At 40.5% G+C, this 16,662-nt stretch overlaps 1 protein-coding gene across 14 annotated transcripts in view; it reads left to right on the top strand.

The window, feature by feature from the left end:
• gramd1bb (GRAM domain containing 1Bb) overlaps nt 1-16,662 on the top strand; it is a 108,252-nt gene that overhangs the window by 44,437 nt on the left and 47,153 nt on the right. The window contains exon 1 of one of the 14 annotated variants that reach the window (XM_077565659.1): nt 3,240-3,733. The exons of 11 other annotated variants lie outside the window; for them this stretch is intronic. In XM_077565659.1, the coding sequence (XP_077421785.1) occupies nt 3,711-3,733 (23 nt within the window). In that variant the 5' untranslated portion in view covers nt 3,240-3,710. Of the gene's footprint in view, nt 1-3,239; nt 3,734-14,637; nt 15,146-15,374; nt 15,607-16,662 lie in introns of those variants that run through there. 2 more of the 14 variants (XM_077565661.1, XM_077565656.1) reach the window with 2 other exon arrangements.

Raw genomic sequence — 16,662 nt, 5'->3', positions numbered from 1 at the left:
TTTGTGGACCATTCCGTCAACATCTCCATTATGATGTCTGAAATAATCCTGATAATCCCAATGCTCACCTCCTCTCTTCTCCTCCCCCGGTCCTCTTTGTGTTATAATTACGATGAGTGTGCGATGGGGGTTTATTGAGAGTCTATTTTCATCTTGTTTGCTGCTGCTGCTACTGAACCAGGGAATGGAAGGCCCCTTTTAAAATGAGAGCTTTAATGTTAGTGCTTTGTTCTTTTATTCATGCAACACGTGGCGCTCACACAGCAGGCCATCTGCATCTGACTTTAGAATTTCTACATGGACCTGATCATGGCGTGCTGTTTTTTTGTTTTTCTTTCTGACTATGTCATGCATCATCATCATCTGTCATCATGCTATCTTCTGTTTTGCATCTGCAAAGAATCTTCAGATGGTGGCCATTTTGTCCTAAATTGTCATTGGTTACTTATTCTTGCCATTTGCATGAGATTTGCGTTTATTTACGCTGCAAATGTGCAATGTCTGCCTGATATGTATCCTGAACAGTCACGTGATCTGAGTAAATCCAATCCTGCAAATCATAGTGTAGGGATTAATTCAGGTTAACCGGCAATTTTTATTTTTAGGTTTCAAATGGAAAACAAACAATGTAGGCTAGATGAGGTTGAAATGAATACTAAGAATAGTGCTGAATAATCACATCTGCATTGTATTCCATGCAAATTTGTGACAATTTAACATTTCAAATTTTAATTCTTACATTTGTGCCCTGTGACTGGTCTGGTAGCCAATCCAGCCTTTTGCTAATTCATTAAATATTATAAATTAGTGTTAAATGGTTGCTGGTCTTTGAGTGTGATAGGCTGGTGACAAGTTAAGGGTGGACACCAGTTCTTGTCCAAGTTAGCTAGAAAACGTTAGAAAACGAATGGATGGATGGGTTTCAACAATAGTTTATTTTAAATTAGCCAGCAGGGGGCATCATAAGGAGAAAATACAGCGACTGGACGACTTGACTTTTCTTTGGAGGAGCTGTCCATTCAGCACCACTCTCCAATATGCTGGACACAGAACTGGCATCACGTGAAACATACGTGACAAATTACAGACAACCACTATGAACAAAACACGTTTAGGATTCATATTACTGGTATGAAATACAATGCCTTTTTGTAAATTTAGTAAATATCACAGGTGATCTGCTTATTTTTTAAAGGAAGAGGATGGCACTCTTCATGAATTAGGACCGTCACCAGGTGCACCTTTTGGCGGATGTATGTTCTCTTACGCATGGCTGGCGCACCACGACGAGGTGGACACCAGATGGACTCTGTGTGAGACGACTTACTGTGCTCTTGCTGAAAGCTCTCGCTGCGTCACACTTCCATCTTGTCCTCCTTTTTCATCAGTGTCTTCTCCCTGCTGTCTTTCCGTTGACTAACAATAGAATGTGACGGTGGCCTCGTGTCTGTTCTGATCTGATGTGGGCTGGAGAGTCTCTCGCTGTCTCTCCTTCCTCTTAGTTTGACTCAATTAACTGGATCATAATAGGATGGTACAATCTGATTAGGGATGGCTATTTGCCTTATATATTCTCTTACAGTGTTTGACCATTGGAAACCATAATTGGTAAATAAATGCTTTATTTTTTTCTATTAATATTCCAAATTCAGCATTAGGCCCTATGACCAGTGCAGGGTGTACCCCGCCTCTCATTCAAAGTTAACTGGGATAGTCAATGCACAGTAAATTCCGCAGAGTAAATTTGACTCTATTTAGAGTGGGACCAAATATACTCCGTTTTAGAGTAATATCTACATTTGGAAGAGAGTAAAATAAAGAATTAAAAAAAAAAAAAAAAGTCACTCAAGGGTTAAGGAACGTACTCATGGCCTTCAGCTTGGGAGACAGCTGATCTACTCCCAGAACCACACACATATCGCCCGTGTCTGCTGGAATCTTCGCAACTCCAAGAGACCAAACACGTTTTTTCATCTCCTCTTGTATATAAGCAAACAGTAGGAAGGGCATAGCTCAGGTGGTAGTGTGGCAGTGTGCCATACTGAAGGTCGTGAGTTCGTTCCTCAAATCCTTGAGTGACTTTTATTTAATTATTTTTTTTTCAATTCTTTATTTTACTCTCTTATATTAGCCTACTCTAAAACTGAGTCTATTCAGTCCCACTATAAATAGAGTCAAATTTACTCTACAGAATTTACTGTGCACAATTCGATTAAAGACAGGCAGTGTAGAAAATTGATCAATCCATTGATAGGCTCCAACAAAATTGTGTTGTGTACTGTATATAACTGGCGTTATAATGACAATGACATGGCTGCTGAAATTATGTCATTTTGCCACGTGGAGTCGTGCGGACCTCGCGGACACATCAATCATAAACCAAGCTTTAGTCTTAAACTATCAACTGATTTGGGAGTTCTTCTTTAGCCAACAAACAAGCTGAGATTGAATCAACAGTAGCCTCTACAAGATGTTGCCACTATGCGAGGTCAAAGTCAAAAAGTAAAGAAAATGGATGGATGAATATAAAAATAAAAATAAATCTAACCACGAAAAGTCACAATATCAATCGATGCTAAATAGTCCCTCAAATAGACTTTAACTTGATTTCATGGTGCGCCAGTTAGTTAGCATTGATGCATTAGCTTCATTAACAGCTAACGAGAAGTAACTTGCTAGCAGTGCTGAGAGTGAATTAAACCACAAGAACATGTCGCTCCATGACCCGCTGCGGCCATTGTTGTTTTTTAAATAAACGCTTCTCTTTAAGTCTGGATTTTTTTCTCTCTCTCTCTGACTTCTCTGACCTGCAGATTAAACAAGTACTGCTTCATTTGGCAGTGCAACTGCGGTGCTGTAAAGGTTAATCCCTTACAAATATAGCTGATTTGTTTCAAGTCAAACACCATTTTTAATTGAAGCAATTCAATCAAAAATGTTCTGTATATTCTGGTTGGGAAGTAATTAACACTGCCAACTGACACTTGGCACGGTTGGAGTCCAATACAAAAGAGAAGAATCGCTGCAGGTCCCGCTCTTAATACCCTTCTCATTCTCGGCTTGGAGGATGGGATGACCAACGGCTACAATCAGCGCTCCCGTCCTGCACTCCGGGTCAGCCAGGCTTATCTTGCGGAGAAGAGAAAGGGAGCCATCTAGGGAAGTGGACAGAGACAGAACAGGAAGAGAGGTGGTGGGGGGGTGGGGGGGGAGCTATCCTGCGCCTGCTCACTGTGAGCACAGCAAGTGCAGCTTTCATCCGCAGCGGCTGAGGGAGAGATGGGGGAGAGTTTGAGCCAGCAAACTGGGAACGCTCTCAGTCACACACTTGGATATTAGACGGATCAACCGTGTTTGCTTTTCCGTGCAATTTCCAACTCCTCCACTTCATGCTGTAGATTGCAGCAGGAACGTCGCACTGCTGGGTCACCTGCTTCTCTTCGGGGAAAACAAAAAAAAAAAAAGTGAATTTTTGGCACAAGCGACACAGCACTGCGGCACAGAATGTAACAAGAAGCAAGGCAAATCCTTGTGGATTTCGGTGGAACCCGAAAGCAGCTGTCCTGTCGACTGACAGTCGCTTTGCTTTGCTTTCCTTGCGTGCATGGGAGGTGAGGATTGTGGAGGCTGTCAGTCAGCATGCAGCCGCATCAACGGGCAGCCCGGTGCCCGCAACACGCTATGGACGTTAGACACACCTCGTTGTACTGATGAAAAGCTTCAAGCTCGCCTGGTAAGGTGGAAAAAGAAAAGCAGAGCATGATATTCATTGTGTTTTCACATGTACGCGTTTGAAGCAGTGCTAATTGCAGAGAACAGCCCAGACAGAGTCTAGACTCTGGTGGTGGTTTAAAGGGTTAACACATCTGATGTAGTGTTGTGCAAGACTGATTGGACTGCATAATGACAAATTCAATAGATTGCATGCCATAAGGCAGCGGTCACCAATATAGGGCACGAGAGCACCAAGTAGCGCCCAAAGATGACGTGAGTGGCCCGTGGGCCTGTTCGAAAAAGAGCTCACGAGTGGTGGGACAATTGTGATTTCCTACGAATGTTGTTGTAAGGATCATTTGAAAATGTAAACACTGGAAGATATTTAGAGAAATAAAATCTTGTGTTTTGGTATTTATCCGTTTCCCAATTATTATGACAAGTCATTAACATGGTCAAGGTCTTCACATTCATTTTGATGCAATATTTGGCAGAATGAAATCCGAATACCCGATTAATCGACCGATGAATTAAAAACAATATATAATGGATTAATTAACTTTTTTTGCTCCCTTACCATTTACAAAAATAAAGATAGAAATAACAGACAAAACATTTGTCTATTTTCCAACACTTGTCCTTAGTCCTTGTTTCATTTTACAGGAAAAATAGTTAGGCCAATTTTTCTGCTAATTTCTTGTCTGGCAGGAAGTTTGAATGTTGTTATCTGCGTCTTATGTGTATTTTTTTGAATAGCTGATTTTTGTTTTTGTGCCAATTTTTGGCTCTTTTAAATAACGAATATTGGTCAATTAAGTAATTCAGGCCTAATGGTGCTCTTGGTTTAAATATAAAGGATAGTGAAATGGAAATTGATCACATTTCCACTGCATTTTTAAACCAAGAGCAGCTTTTAGGAGAGTAAAACAAAAAATATCACAAGTCATTCATGATGCTTAATTTTCCCATCACTACAAAACACATTTTCAAAGTGCAGTGTACATGTTTTGTGTTTCTGTGAAAATCTTCGTTAAGAACGTGTGTACAATGAAATTCATCTTGGAATTGGCTTCAGGATGGCAAAATGTGCTAAATACATCAAAGAATTTGATTGCCGTGCCTTTGGTTGAGCTTTTACAGCCATTTTGAAGTATTTGTTGCTTACTCAGTACCCGAGTAGCTCTCAGCTTCGAAAAGGTGGCGACCTCTGCCATAAGGTTTTTTTAAATGTGTGTTTGAGCCTATACGCATCTAGTGCGGACTTGTGTGCTCGTTATCCGGCTGTGAGAGCGGTGACCTCGCTCTGCTCCCCTCGGGTGGGCTCAATATAAGCACAGAGCAGCTGAGGAGAGCTGCTCACGTGGCTGAAAAAATAAAATAAAATAATAATATGGGAAGGCACATGCTCGCCGCCATCCCTCACATGGGCGCACGCGTCCGCATCCAGGTGGCTCACTTCCCGCCTTTGCTCGCCGTGTGCGATCCCTGGTTTCCAGCTGCCCTCCTTTCTTTCATCATCTCCTCCCCTTGTTTGTTGACGCTCCTCCTCCTCTTCTTTGCGTGGTATTTTTAGACAAATTACAGAGCGCTGCAGGGGGGAGAGAAAAAAAGAATAGTGAGAGGGAGAGCAGTTTGGGCATCGTGTGTCCCACTTGCTTCTTTGGTGCCCGCTCAGGACTTGATGAGCTTAATGAGATTGATTGTGTGGTGTCAGCAAACTCGACGTTCTTGATGATTTGTGTGTCTCGGGCATCCATTCCACACAAACACTGTTAGACTTGAGTCTGCTGTTCCTTAATCACTCTGATAGGCACGAGTCAGTTGAAGCACCATCTGTTAGCGTTCCCTAGCTTGCCTTTTATACATGGAGGGTGACCTGTCTGGCCGCCCCATAGTTGTACAACCTTTTGTGTGTGCGGACTTTTGTAGTTAGTTGGACCAACTCCAACTTGATTTAGTGCCATCCCCACTCTCAGACACTAATGCAAGCATCCCTTATGTTGTTTGTGTCGATGGCAGATTTGCACCTGTAAATTGAATTTGCTGTCATTTCATGATTATTTGACAACACTGGTAACAATCCTGATACAGCAATCGTGTGTTATTGGGGAGAGAAAAAAAATATCTATTGACCTAAAATTAAAATTAACTTCTATTGACCAGTGAAATTAAACTATTATTGGTTCATTAAAACTAATTAATACAGTGTGTCCTCTTTGTCAAAACAAATGAAACTTGGAATGATAAATACATGACCTAATCTAATAAAACACATTTTATTTTGGGGGGGTAGCCCACATTGATGAGAGATTCCCGGTGCAATCTTGCCCATATTTGGAAGTGCTTGCATACTAGCCCACTAGGAAGTAACATAACATTTTGCTGTGTTAGCACTTTTTCCTATTGGAAGCGCTAAGTACAGTGTGAAAACGCCTCGATTCGCTACATATTCGTCTATAAGAGATAACAATACAGTCCATCACGGTATCAATATAATGTCAAACCCTTACCAGTCATATAGGTATTTGTGGAAAAAAGAAAAAATACACACTCATAATGATCTGTGTAACCTGTTTGGACCGTCACTATTATGCATGCATTTAATAAGAACCTGTTTGCAATAGTAAGACACATAATGCATTGATTTGATTAGAACAGATAAATATTTGTATTTGGTTGGTTTTACTATTAATGCATGTTATGTAAGTAAAATGCAGTAACCCTGCAACCGCTTGACATCAGCGTGGGCGTTACTTCAAAATAGTCCATTTGAAACATAATACAGTGCTTTCCTTCGTTCCCATGAGAGCACATTGATGATGATGAAGCTCTCTACTCTTGAAGGTGCAGTCAGCCATGTTGGCATGTGACCTCCAGGTCATTCCATCTGTTGATGCTTTATCAATTAGAAGGTGGACAAAGAATTTCAATGACCCAAACCGAAATATATTCTGCACTTTTGCTTCTTGTGCCTTTAATCTGCTGATGTTTAAAAGCCAGGCTACATGTGTGATGTGGAGAAATCGTTGGTTGGTACTTGTCTGTGAGAGAAAGATTGCTGTGGGTTTGGCAATGCCCCCGCGTTGATATTTGCAGTGGATATGACATTTGCTGTGACTTCAATCTGCACACACACACAAACTCCATGCTGTGCATGCAGAGCCAAATAGCAGCAGCTGTAGCAAAGGCCAGGCAGTGACAGGATGCCAAAGCAAAAATCGGGGCTTATACTTTTCACGTGGTATTGTGGCCCAGCTTCACAAATGGAATGTTTATTATTTACACACATACATGTTGTTTATGCACAACATCTGACTTGGAGAATGGGAGGAGTCATAATGTTGTGGCCAGTCGCCCTATAATATGATTTGTAAAGTCATCCTCTTGAAGCCGAAAAAGTCTGAATTTTACCAAAATCTTGACATCGGTATGCCTGAGTTAGAGTAGATTAAGGAAGGTAACACTGTACTTCCTTTTTTTTTTTCTTTTTTTTTGGAGAGCTCAGTATTGTTCATTGGTAATTTTACCGATTTGACATGTCATCATCATTGCTCTCTTTTTTTTTTTCTATGTGGGTGAGTATGTGTATGTGCGTGCGTGTGAGTGTATTCATTAGTTCACCTAAAACCTATTAAAAAATCCCATACCGTTCACCTAAACCAAACACTTCCAGGCAGAGTCGCGAGGCCGTCAGGACCAAAGAAACACTGTACTTCCTGTTAGTGCTCATATTCTGAAACCTATTCTCACCATTTCTGGTGCACTATTTTGCTGACTTGTGCTAACTTGAAGACAGCAGCGGTAATCGTAGGAGGCTTTCCCATCATGCTTGATGTCGTTACTGCTAATAACACTTGTCAATGTGTTTTGCCGCTTTAATGTGTGTAATATAGTTACAGTGTTATTGTTTCTATTTGTGTATTGAGGTTTTGCTACTTCTGGTATTAAATTATTGTGACTTGTTGACACACTAGGTAAAAGTATAATATATTGGCCTATTGATTGAAGCATTAAACATTTCAAATGTGAATTATTTTAAAAATGGATCTGCAGGCCGGAAATAAGTCATAGGCGGGCTGCAGGAGCAACCCAAAGAGTGTATAATTGCAATCTGGCCCAAGCGGGAATGCACCAAAACGCACAGATTACTCAGTCCGGGCCTGGTTAGGGTTGACATTAGACACGAAAGATGTCAGCAAATCACAATTAAGTTCAACATATAGCTCAGAGGACCTTTGTTCAGTGTGTTAAATAATTGCCTACACTAAATCATATTTCTCATTGGCTTTATAGCACTTGTTAAAGATAGACAAGCCTCAGAAAAAAAAAAAATATATATATATACAGAAGTTACATAAGCGTTCTATAATGCTTATTCTCATTAGGGTCTCATATTTGCTGAAGCCTATCACAGCTGACTTTAGGTGAAGCAGAGAGAGTATTTTCTAAGTTTTAATGGCTGATAGCCTTATTTTCATAGACAGGCACCCGTGCGGTCAGGATACAATTTGGGTGTATCTTTATTTCCGTGCCAGGGCAAGTCTAGTTTGTGAATTTAATACGGCTTGCTGAGCGGATGAAACTTCCGCTCCCCCGGCGCACCTGGCAATTTGGTGACAAGAAGTAGACCAGATTTTAAACCCACTAAAAGCAGGTCTAAGTGGTGGCGCAGGTGGTGTAACGTGATTTAGGTGGATTTGATCAAGGCGCAGGCAGATAGATTCTGCACTCCACAAACGTGTGTGGTTGTCGTCATTCATGTAATTAAAACATATAACAACTACATTAGACAATTGCTCTGACTCATTGTAGAAATCAATTCATTGAATGATTTTTTATCAATATCACCTTAACTCTTTTACTGCCTTTGACGGCTATAGATTCATTCATTTGAACTATTTGTATTTAACATTTTTTTCCACTTTTGCTAAAAAGAGTATGAAAACCTAGATTTTTTTTTATTGTGAATTTAGAACAGATATAAAATTTAGGATTAATCGTTAGTTTACTAGTGAAGTCTTGTGATTAGTTACAATTAAAAAATGTAATCGCCTGACGCCCCTAATTTAAAAAAAGGGGCGTCAGATGATTACAATTTTTAATCGCATGACTTCAATTAGATTAATCACAAATTTTATATCTGTTATAAATGTACAATAAAAAAATTCTAGGTTTTCATAAAAAAATTAATGAAATGAAAAAAATGTTAAACGAATAGAAATTGTTCACATGATTTTTTTACGTCTATAGTCGTCAATGGCAGTGAATGAGTTAAAAATATCTAGCACCAATCGCCCTGATTTTAAAGAGAATGAGGGGGGCTGCTTTGATTGGCCGCGAGTCGGCTGCATTCCATCCCACAATGGCGCAACTACCTTCATCTATCTGCTAAAAAAAAAAAGCCCACCAATGCGCACAGACTAGCACAAAATTATTGCCCTAAAGATCAATTTCGTGCATGAAGTCAATTTGAAAAATATTGACGTTTCTTCTTCAGAAGCTGCATTTCGTACAGGCATACCCTCCATATACATTATGTGTGCACTTGTGAGTGCTGCCGTCAAGCAAAACTTCAAAAACCTTTGGAAACTTCCCCTGACGTACACTGCGGTTTCAGATCCTCACACGGAAGCAAGAAACATCCTCAGGCGTGTTTTCTCCAAACGGTCTCTCTGATCTATTTTCGACTCATTTCTCATTGTGGCTCCTACACCGCTAAGGCTTGCCAGTATTCAAAATATTGGCAAGAAGGAAAAGACACTCTTATATAGGCTGCAGGTTGGCTTGTACTGATTAAGTTCTTTGTATGAAATACATAGTTGCAAGATGCCCACAATAACAAAAAAGAGCACAACCAGTGAGACTTTACTCGGTTGTTACAAATGGGATGCTTGTAACGGAGTGCCGCGTTAAAGATAAAGCACCACATCATCAAACTGGGCCACAGCGGACTTCCAGCTTCCCTTCATGGTCTCCGCAGCAAAAGCGGACGACCGAATATATTTGTCCTTCTGACTACCGCTCATCTTTTCTTAACTCTCTCTCTCTTTTTTTCTTCCTTTTTTACTTCTCGATCTCTACCTTGCTGTCCCCACTGCATTATAGCCCACACTATTTGTCATCACCGTCACACTCCCCTCTCGCTCCCAAATATTGGACTTTTTTTTTTTTTCCTGTTGACATCCAAGGGGACATGATGGATGGCAGCCACATTATCAATGTTGTATTTATGAATGCAGTCTCTGGGAAAGAGAGGGGTGTTGGGTCAGCGCCTCATGATGGAAGAGGTAGTTCTAAATTAGCAGAGAGGAAGCACAAGCACATTGTATGCACATTTATCATTGGTATTAGGATTAAGTATAAATGAAGAAGATGACGTGTTGGTCAGTTCTTTGTCCTGCACATTTGCCTTGGTTTCGTTTCCAGGTTGATTATATGGATGTGAAGTTTACCACCTCAAACTGTGAATCAAGAATTCTGATTCTGAATTCAGATTCAACTTAGACAAGATAAAGTCATCTTTACTCTCTAACTGCACGGTGCTGTCTTTTTTCCCTGATTCAATCACATTAGAAAGCTTTAAATTAGAGTACCAAAAAAACATACAAGATCTCTTATACAGTCTAGACTTCCAGCAACGTTGAACCATCTATATTTGTATCAGCTCCAGATAGATTCATATGAATTTTTTTTCCCATTAAGATGCATGTCTTATTTACTGAAATATAATGTTGAAAAATGTCCACTGCTGTTTATAAGAAGTGATTTGCGGCTTTTCTTGCTGTGTCCAGTCCATGTGTAGTTTTGTAGAACTTTGTCATTCCAAAGTAGTTTTTACATAATCCTGCTAACTAACTAACTAACATACTGTATGTAGGTGTGTGTAGTCCATTTTTGTGTGTGCAGAAGCACCCCTGAGGTGTATCCAAGCACCCCCAAAATTAACTAAATTAATAACTCTAGGCCAGTGTTTATGTTGTTAAGTGGAAGTTAGTGGTCATTTTTTTCTAGTTAGTAACCTTTAGCTATATGTAGTAAGACAATCTGCGTCCTTTTTTAATTATAAAGAGAGAAGCACATGGTTGGCATGTGATATTATTAAAGCCAAGGTGCCACTGACTAACTAACTAGATGTGAGTGTGTTTGCATGTATGTTTTTTTTTAGTTGTAAAACGTGAATCCCCCAACGGCCACGCCGCCCACCCCATGTCCAGTGTCAAACATGCCAGCACACCTAAACTTACACTCCTAGAATTGCCCCTGGTAAATAGAGACCACATTCTTGTCAGGTGTAAACTTAATTTTAAAAAAATGTTCAGAGTTACATCATGCCATGGTGCAGTGTCACTCAGCCATCTTCCAGTTTCAATCTGCAGATCCTCTGCAGATTGAAGCATCTGAGTCAGTCTGGGCTGTAATCCATTTGCCAACTTCCTGTCCCCTCATGTCCCCTCTGACATTTTCAAGTCCTGAGATAACCTCTGAAGTTTCGATCCTGAATTCAAATCAGTTTGTTGAGTGTAAAACCAGGCTCGTGGCCGGTAAGCAAATTCTGCTAATCTGAAGTTGTCAAAGTTGAAGTAAAACTAACCTGTCAATCAAACCCCAGCTCACGTTCCATTAATGTAGATACATTGTCAATAATGACTAAGAAACTTAATGATTAGGTGACACACTTGGCCTTAAATCGACAATTTCAACGGATAAATGCAAAGACAAAGTGATTGCACTCTTTTAACTCTGGAGAACCCAAGAACCCTTTTCTTCTTTGGAAAATTATGAATTATACATTAAATGACTGCTATAACTTCACTGAACACCAAAATATATGTTTTTTCAATGTTTTTTTCAATTTATTCCCTAATTTAGGATTAGGGCGAAATTTGACCCTTTGGGATTTAGGGGTATCATTTCGAAAAATCAGAATAACAAAAACTGTCAGTAAACTATTTAGAATTTAAGAAAATAATCAATCAAATACACATTTACATTGAACAATATAATTTTCTTGTTTTATTTGTTGCATTTTAGCCATCTTGTCACCACCACTCTGGCTCATGTAAGTGCAATATTCATCCACTAGATGGCCCCATGCAGGGGTCAGAAGTGGCACTCTGGACTTTTCAAGTTAAATTTGTAAAAAAAAAAAGGTCTTTGTTATTTGAGTAGCAGAATTTATAGGGGCCAAATTTGACCCCGTGGGTTCTCCAGGGTTAAATGCTCAAATTAATTAGCAAATACTTCTTGTTAGGGATAGCATCATGCTATAAAAACTTTTTAGATAGCATGAACCCACACAGAGACTGGTCCACACAGTAAAGTGTGCTTAAACTCTTTGTAGCCAGCTAATCAAGTGTGAAAGTAAATGCAGTATCATTCTCTCATCACACACACACACACACTCGCACTCCCCTCCAGTTGGGAATAGTTCAAGTGATGGAAAACATGAATGGCTTGACCGGCTGCCATGGTAACTGCACGGCCAAGTCGCAGCTAGACTTCTCCCAGTTAGCCAGGCGCCGGCCCATTCATTTTGCCAAGACCAGTCTCGAAAAAGCACACACACTTTTATACTGATGGAGGCGTTTGTTAGCGCTATTGCTCTACTCTTTATAACTGTATGTTATTAATGCAAAGTAAATATGAATTACACATCTACCTCATAGTCTGTTGTACGACAACTTAGTCACAATATTAGCTTTGAATTAGCATCAGCCCTGCAGTGACAAAATCCAAAACTGCTATAGGGTCATAGAAAGCACAGATTTCTGCAATCAGCGGCATACACTGACAAATAAAGAGGGAGTCATTATTAATTCTAACAGAAACAATAAGCCTCAATTAATAACGCCAATCACACCCGCAAAGACGCAGAAAGGCATTTCAGTCAAAGTGTTGTATTTTTATTTGCATATATTTATTATAATATACTGCTACTATAATCCAATAATAATAATAATAATAATTCATGCAATTAAATCAAAATGGACTAATTTCACCGGTTAAGGTGTGACAATATTACTTTAATAAAATGCATTCATATAAAAAAAAAATAATAATAAAAAATATTCGCAATCAATAATTACAGTATGTTACTATTGTTTAACTTTGCTAGTGTGTGGTCATTTTGGCCATCTGTTTCCGCCCCCCCTCCCCAAGTGCACCAGCAGTTGCCCCAAGTAGGTCAGTTGCTGTGTGCTTCTGCAGGCTCGTGTGGGCACATAACGGTTCGGCTCAGTGGACCAGCTTCCTCCTTTTTGTTTCCACTGCATTCCTCTACTTAGCATTCCCATCGAGGCCGCCATTTTGGTGGGGTCAAGTCTTTCCAGAAGCTGGCCTCATGTGTCTTAGTGTTATTAGGTATGTGCATGTGTGGGAGTGTGTTGTCATAAATGATGATTATATGGCTCATATCTTATGATGAAATGGGCTGTTAATGAGTCGGATTGTGGTCAGTTATCTTTAAATATACCCAATTTTACCGACTGATATAAGTTTTGTGATTCTCAAGTTTTGTGAGTTTCATTTGTCAATGCTTCATTAGCCAGCGATTGTGCATGGAAACATTTTGTAACAATGCGTGCTGGATCATATTTTCTTTTCTTTGAGTCAGTGCTTCACAAGTGATTGGACTCAAGCAGAATACAAAAATATCATATTCATTTGTACATTTTTAATTTGGTGGCATCCTCATTTGATTTTTTTTTTTTCAAGGAATCATATTTGATAATTACTCAGAATTAATGTATACTGCATAATTTCTCCCACTCATTAAATAAGGAAAAATATTACAATAAATATGTAAGCCTACTGTATAACGGATTATATGGAAATATAATAGTATATTGATACACACACAGTAGGGTTGGGAGGTATTACGGTAACACAATATCCTGTGATGTCTAAAAATAGCAGCAGTGATGCTTTCAACGCCATCATATATTTTTTAAAATGCACTACATAAAGACCTAATATGATATTAAAATTGTGACTGCATCACCGTATACCCCAGTATAATGAGGAAACAGTAAAACGGTGTCAAAATTTGAATACCACCAAACCCTAATGTACAATAGTTATAATGAGAATATTGAGAAAAGTACATTTGAATGCTACTCTAAAGCATTCAGACCTTTTCACAAATAAAGAATGCAACATAGTAGAGAACTTGACAAATATACCACATTTAAAATCAATTGTGGATTATAATAATGATGAAAAAAAATTACTTTCTCGCCAACTTCTCACAATGTCCTTCTTCCCGCCAATGAGCACACTCTTTCTTTCAGGTCAATGTTAACATGGTTCTAGAGAGCTCTATTGCATACAACAGCACTCTCTATTTAACCTGTTTGCTTCATGCTGTGATAAAGATTTCTACGCCTAAGTGCTATCAGATGTCATAGCAAAATTAATTGCAGCCCGTTTTTGCCAATACTGTGATTTGGTAGGGTAGAAATGGAAGTGTCAATGTGAGGTGCAGAAGTTATGCGTGGAATGTGCATGATGTACTGTATCCTAATTTTGCCATTAAATTTCATGTATGGTTCAGACTAGAGACAATGTAAAAACATGACTCACATCTTTTATCAGAAAAAAAATAATGTTTGGTGGAAATCATTTTTCTCCAGCATTGGTAAAAAATAAATCCTATTGCCAAAAGTGCTGTATTTCAATGAGTGCCCTATTAAAGGGTTGATCGATTGCTGTCCATATTTTTTAATGGACTGCTTGTTAATTCGTCATCGTCAATGGAAAAAGTAGATTGGCCTACGTGGGTGTCACCTCAAAGCAAAAAGTGATTTGATTTGGAGGGAGCTCAGAATGTAAAGTGACCTGAATGCCGGTGATGTCAGCTCCTCCATTCATGAAGCGCATGAATAATTGAGCGTGCAGCAGTCTCGCTGTAGCAGCAGCCACATGAAGAGGTGGAATGCAACAAGAGAGATAGACAGAGAGAGAGGGAGAGAGAGACATTGTTATTCTCCTTCCACGCAGCCATCCGCCGTATTTGACGGAGAGCAGAAATCGCCAGAGAAGAGCCTTGCTTGGCTACTGGCAGATGCTGCAATCAAGCAGATGATCCAGCGGAAAGAAGAGCGAAGAAGAGGAAGGATGAAGATGAAACTTGGCAGCTTGCTCGACCGAGCCTATCAGCCTCAATTAGACAAAGAAGAGGAGAGCGAAGGCTAACGCGAGACCAGACGACCTCCAGTGCAGCTTCTATTTTCCCATCTTCCTTTGCCGCCCCGTTTTCTTCCTGCTGGTTTTTTCGTACATTCCTCTTGGCATGATCTGGCACCCATCCTCCCTCCTCTCTGTTTTCTCCCCTCCTTTCTTCCTCCTCCTCTTCTTGCGCCTCATCGCCGCTGCATGAATGAAGCCGCTTGAAAAGGGCTAATCTAGCGGCTCTCTACATGGCTACAACCAGGTTAGTGCTGGGAATCGCCTGCCTCCACGCACAGCCTATTAGATTCCTGACAGGCTAAATCAACATGTGCTATTTAGGATGGAGCGTAGCCTGCCTCGCAGACCCCCAGTGTCTCTGCTCTGGCAGCCGGCGTTAAGGGCGATGTAAGCTGGTTATTAGGAGATCAGAGCTGGCCGGGGAAGATCAGTGGCCCTAAGCCTGCTAAAGAAAATCTCCCTGCCTGCCTCGTCCATCTTTCCTCCCCGCGCGCTAGCTTGCTTCCATTCTCGCGGAAAGACAAAAGGGGCTTGAGAAGAGCGCGTCATCCATGGTGCGATGATTCGCTGGGTGAACAACTCGTTGCTGGGGCTCGTCTACGAAGACATGGTGGTGTTTGAGTGCGTCAGCGTGGCCGACGAGGGCTGCCGCTGCCTTGAGGGCTGTTACGGCGACGTGTTGAGGGACCGAGTCTTTCACCAGGGGTATGGCGAGCTGCGTGTTCTGATTGGATGGGTGGTGTATGATAGCTGTAGTTATATAATGTGCACAGCCTGTGGAGTCAAACGTGCTTGAGTTTGGAGCGTTTTGTAGAATTTCTATGAAAAACCATGTGGGGTTTGTTTGGCAATGCATTGGCTGGCCTACACGCATGCCCGTGAGCACATGCATGATCATGTTTATGTCTGCTTGTATGTCCTCTGTGTGCATGTGCTAGTGTTGTAGTTCTCGAGATCGGCCTTGGTCTCGAGACCGGTCTCAAAACCACTTTTTGAGGGTCTCCTCTAAAAATCGAAGACATTTTGCTCGGCTTCGGACGGGGCGGAATCTGGATTTTTGATCGTGACCCGCCAAGACCAGGCTAGTGCTGCTGCGATCAGAAGTGAAACAACAGTTTGTGCTGGATTTCACTTTCCTTTATTTTCTTTGGTCCTTCCTCGGGTCTCCTGACGGCCTCACAGCTCTAGCAGGGTTCTGAAGTGTTCGGTTTAGGTGAACGGTATGGGATTTTTTAATAGGTTTTAGGTGAACTAATGAATACACACTCACACGCACGCACATGCACATTCTCACCCACATACAAAATAAAAATTTTTTTTAAAAAAGATGTACAAAAAAAAATTGAAAAAAGAGCAATGATGATGACGTGAAACAACACATTTTTTTAGGTTTGAGATTTATTTAATTGTATTTGAAACAGCATAACAGAATTTGTTGGGGGGGATGAGGGGGAAAAATGCTGGTCATTTTGTTATGATCTTTTTTCGTTGATATATAAAGTCTCGGTCTTGTCTCGGTCTCAACCACCAATAGTCTTGGTCTTCTCTCGGTTTCAACCTCCAATTGGCCTGGTCTTGTCTTGGTCTCACACTCCAATAGCCTTGGTCTGGTCTCTGTCTCAAACTCTAATAGTCTTGGTCTGGTCTCGGTCTCAACCTCCCCAAAGTCTTGGTCTTATCTCGGTTTCAAACTCTAATAGTCTTGGTCTTGTCTTAGTCTCGACCTCCAAAAGTCTTGGTCTTGTCTTGGTCTCGACCCCC

Source organism: Vanacampus margaritifer, chromosome 5 (assembly GCF_051991255.1).
Source record: "Vanacampus margaritifer isolate UIUO_Vmar chromosome 5, RoL_Vmar_1.0, whole genome shotgun sequence".
NCBI classification, from domain to species: Eukaryota; Metazoa; Chordata; class Actinopteri; order Syngnathiformes; family Syngnathidae; genus Vanacampus; species Vanacampus margaritifer.
Note: the sequence above shows the minus strand (reverse complement) of the source record. Positions and strands in the feature narration are given on the sequence as shown.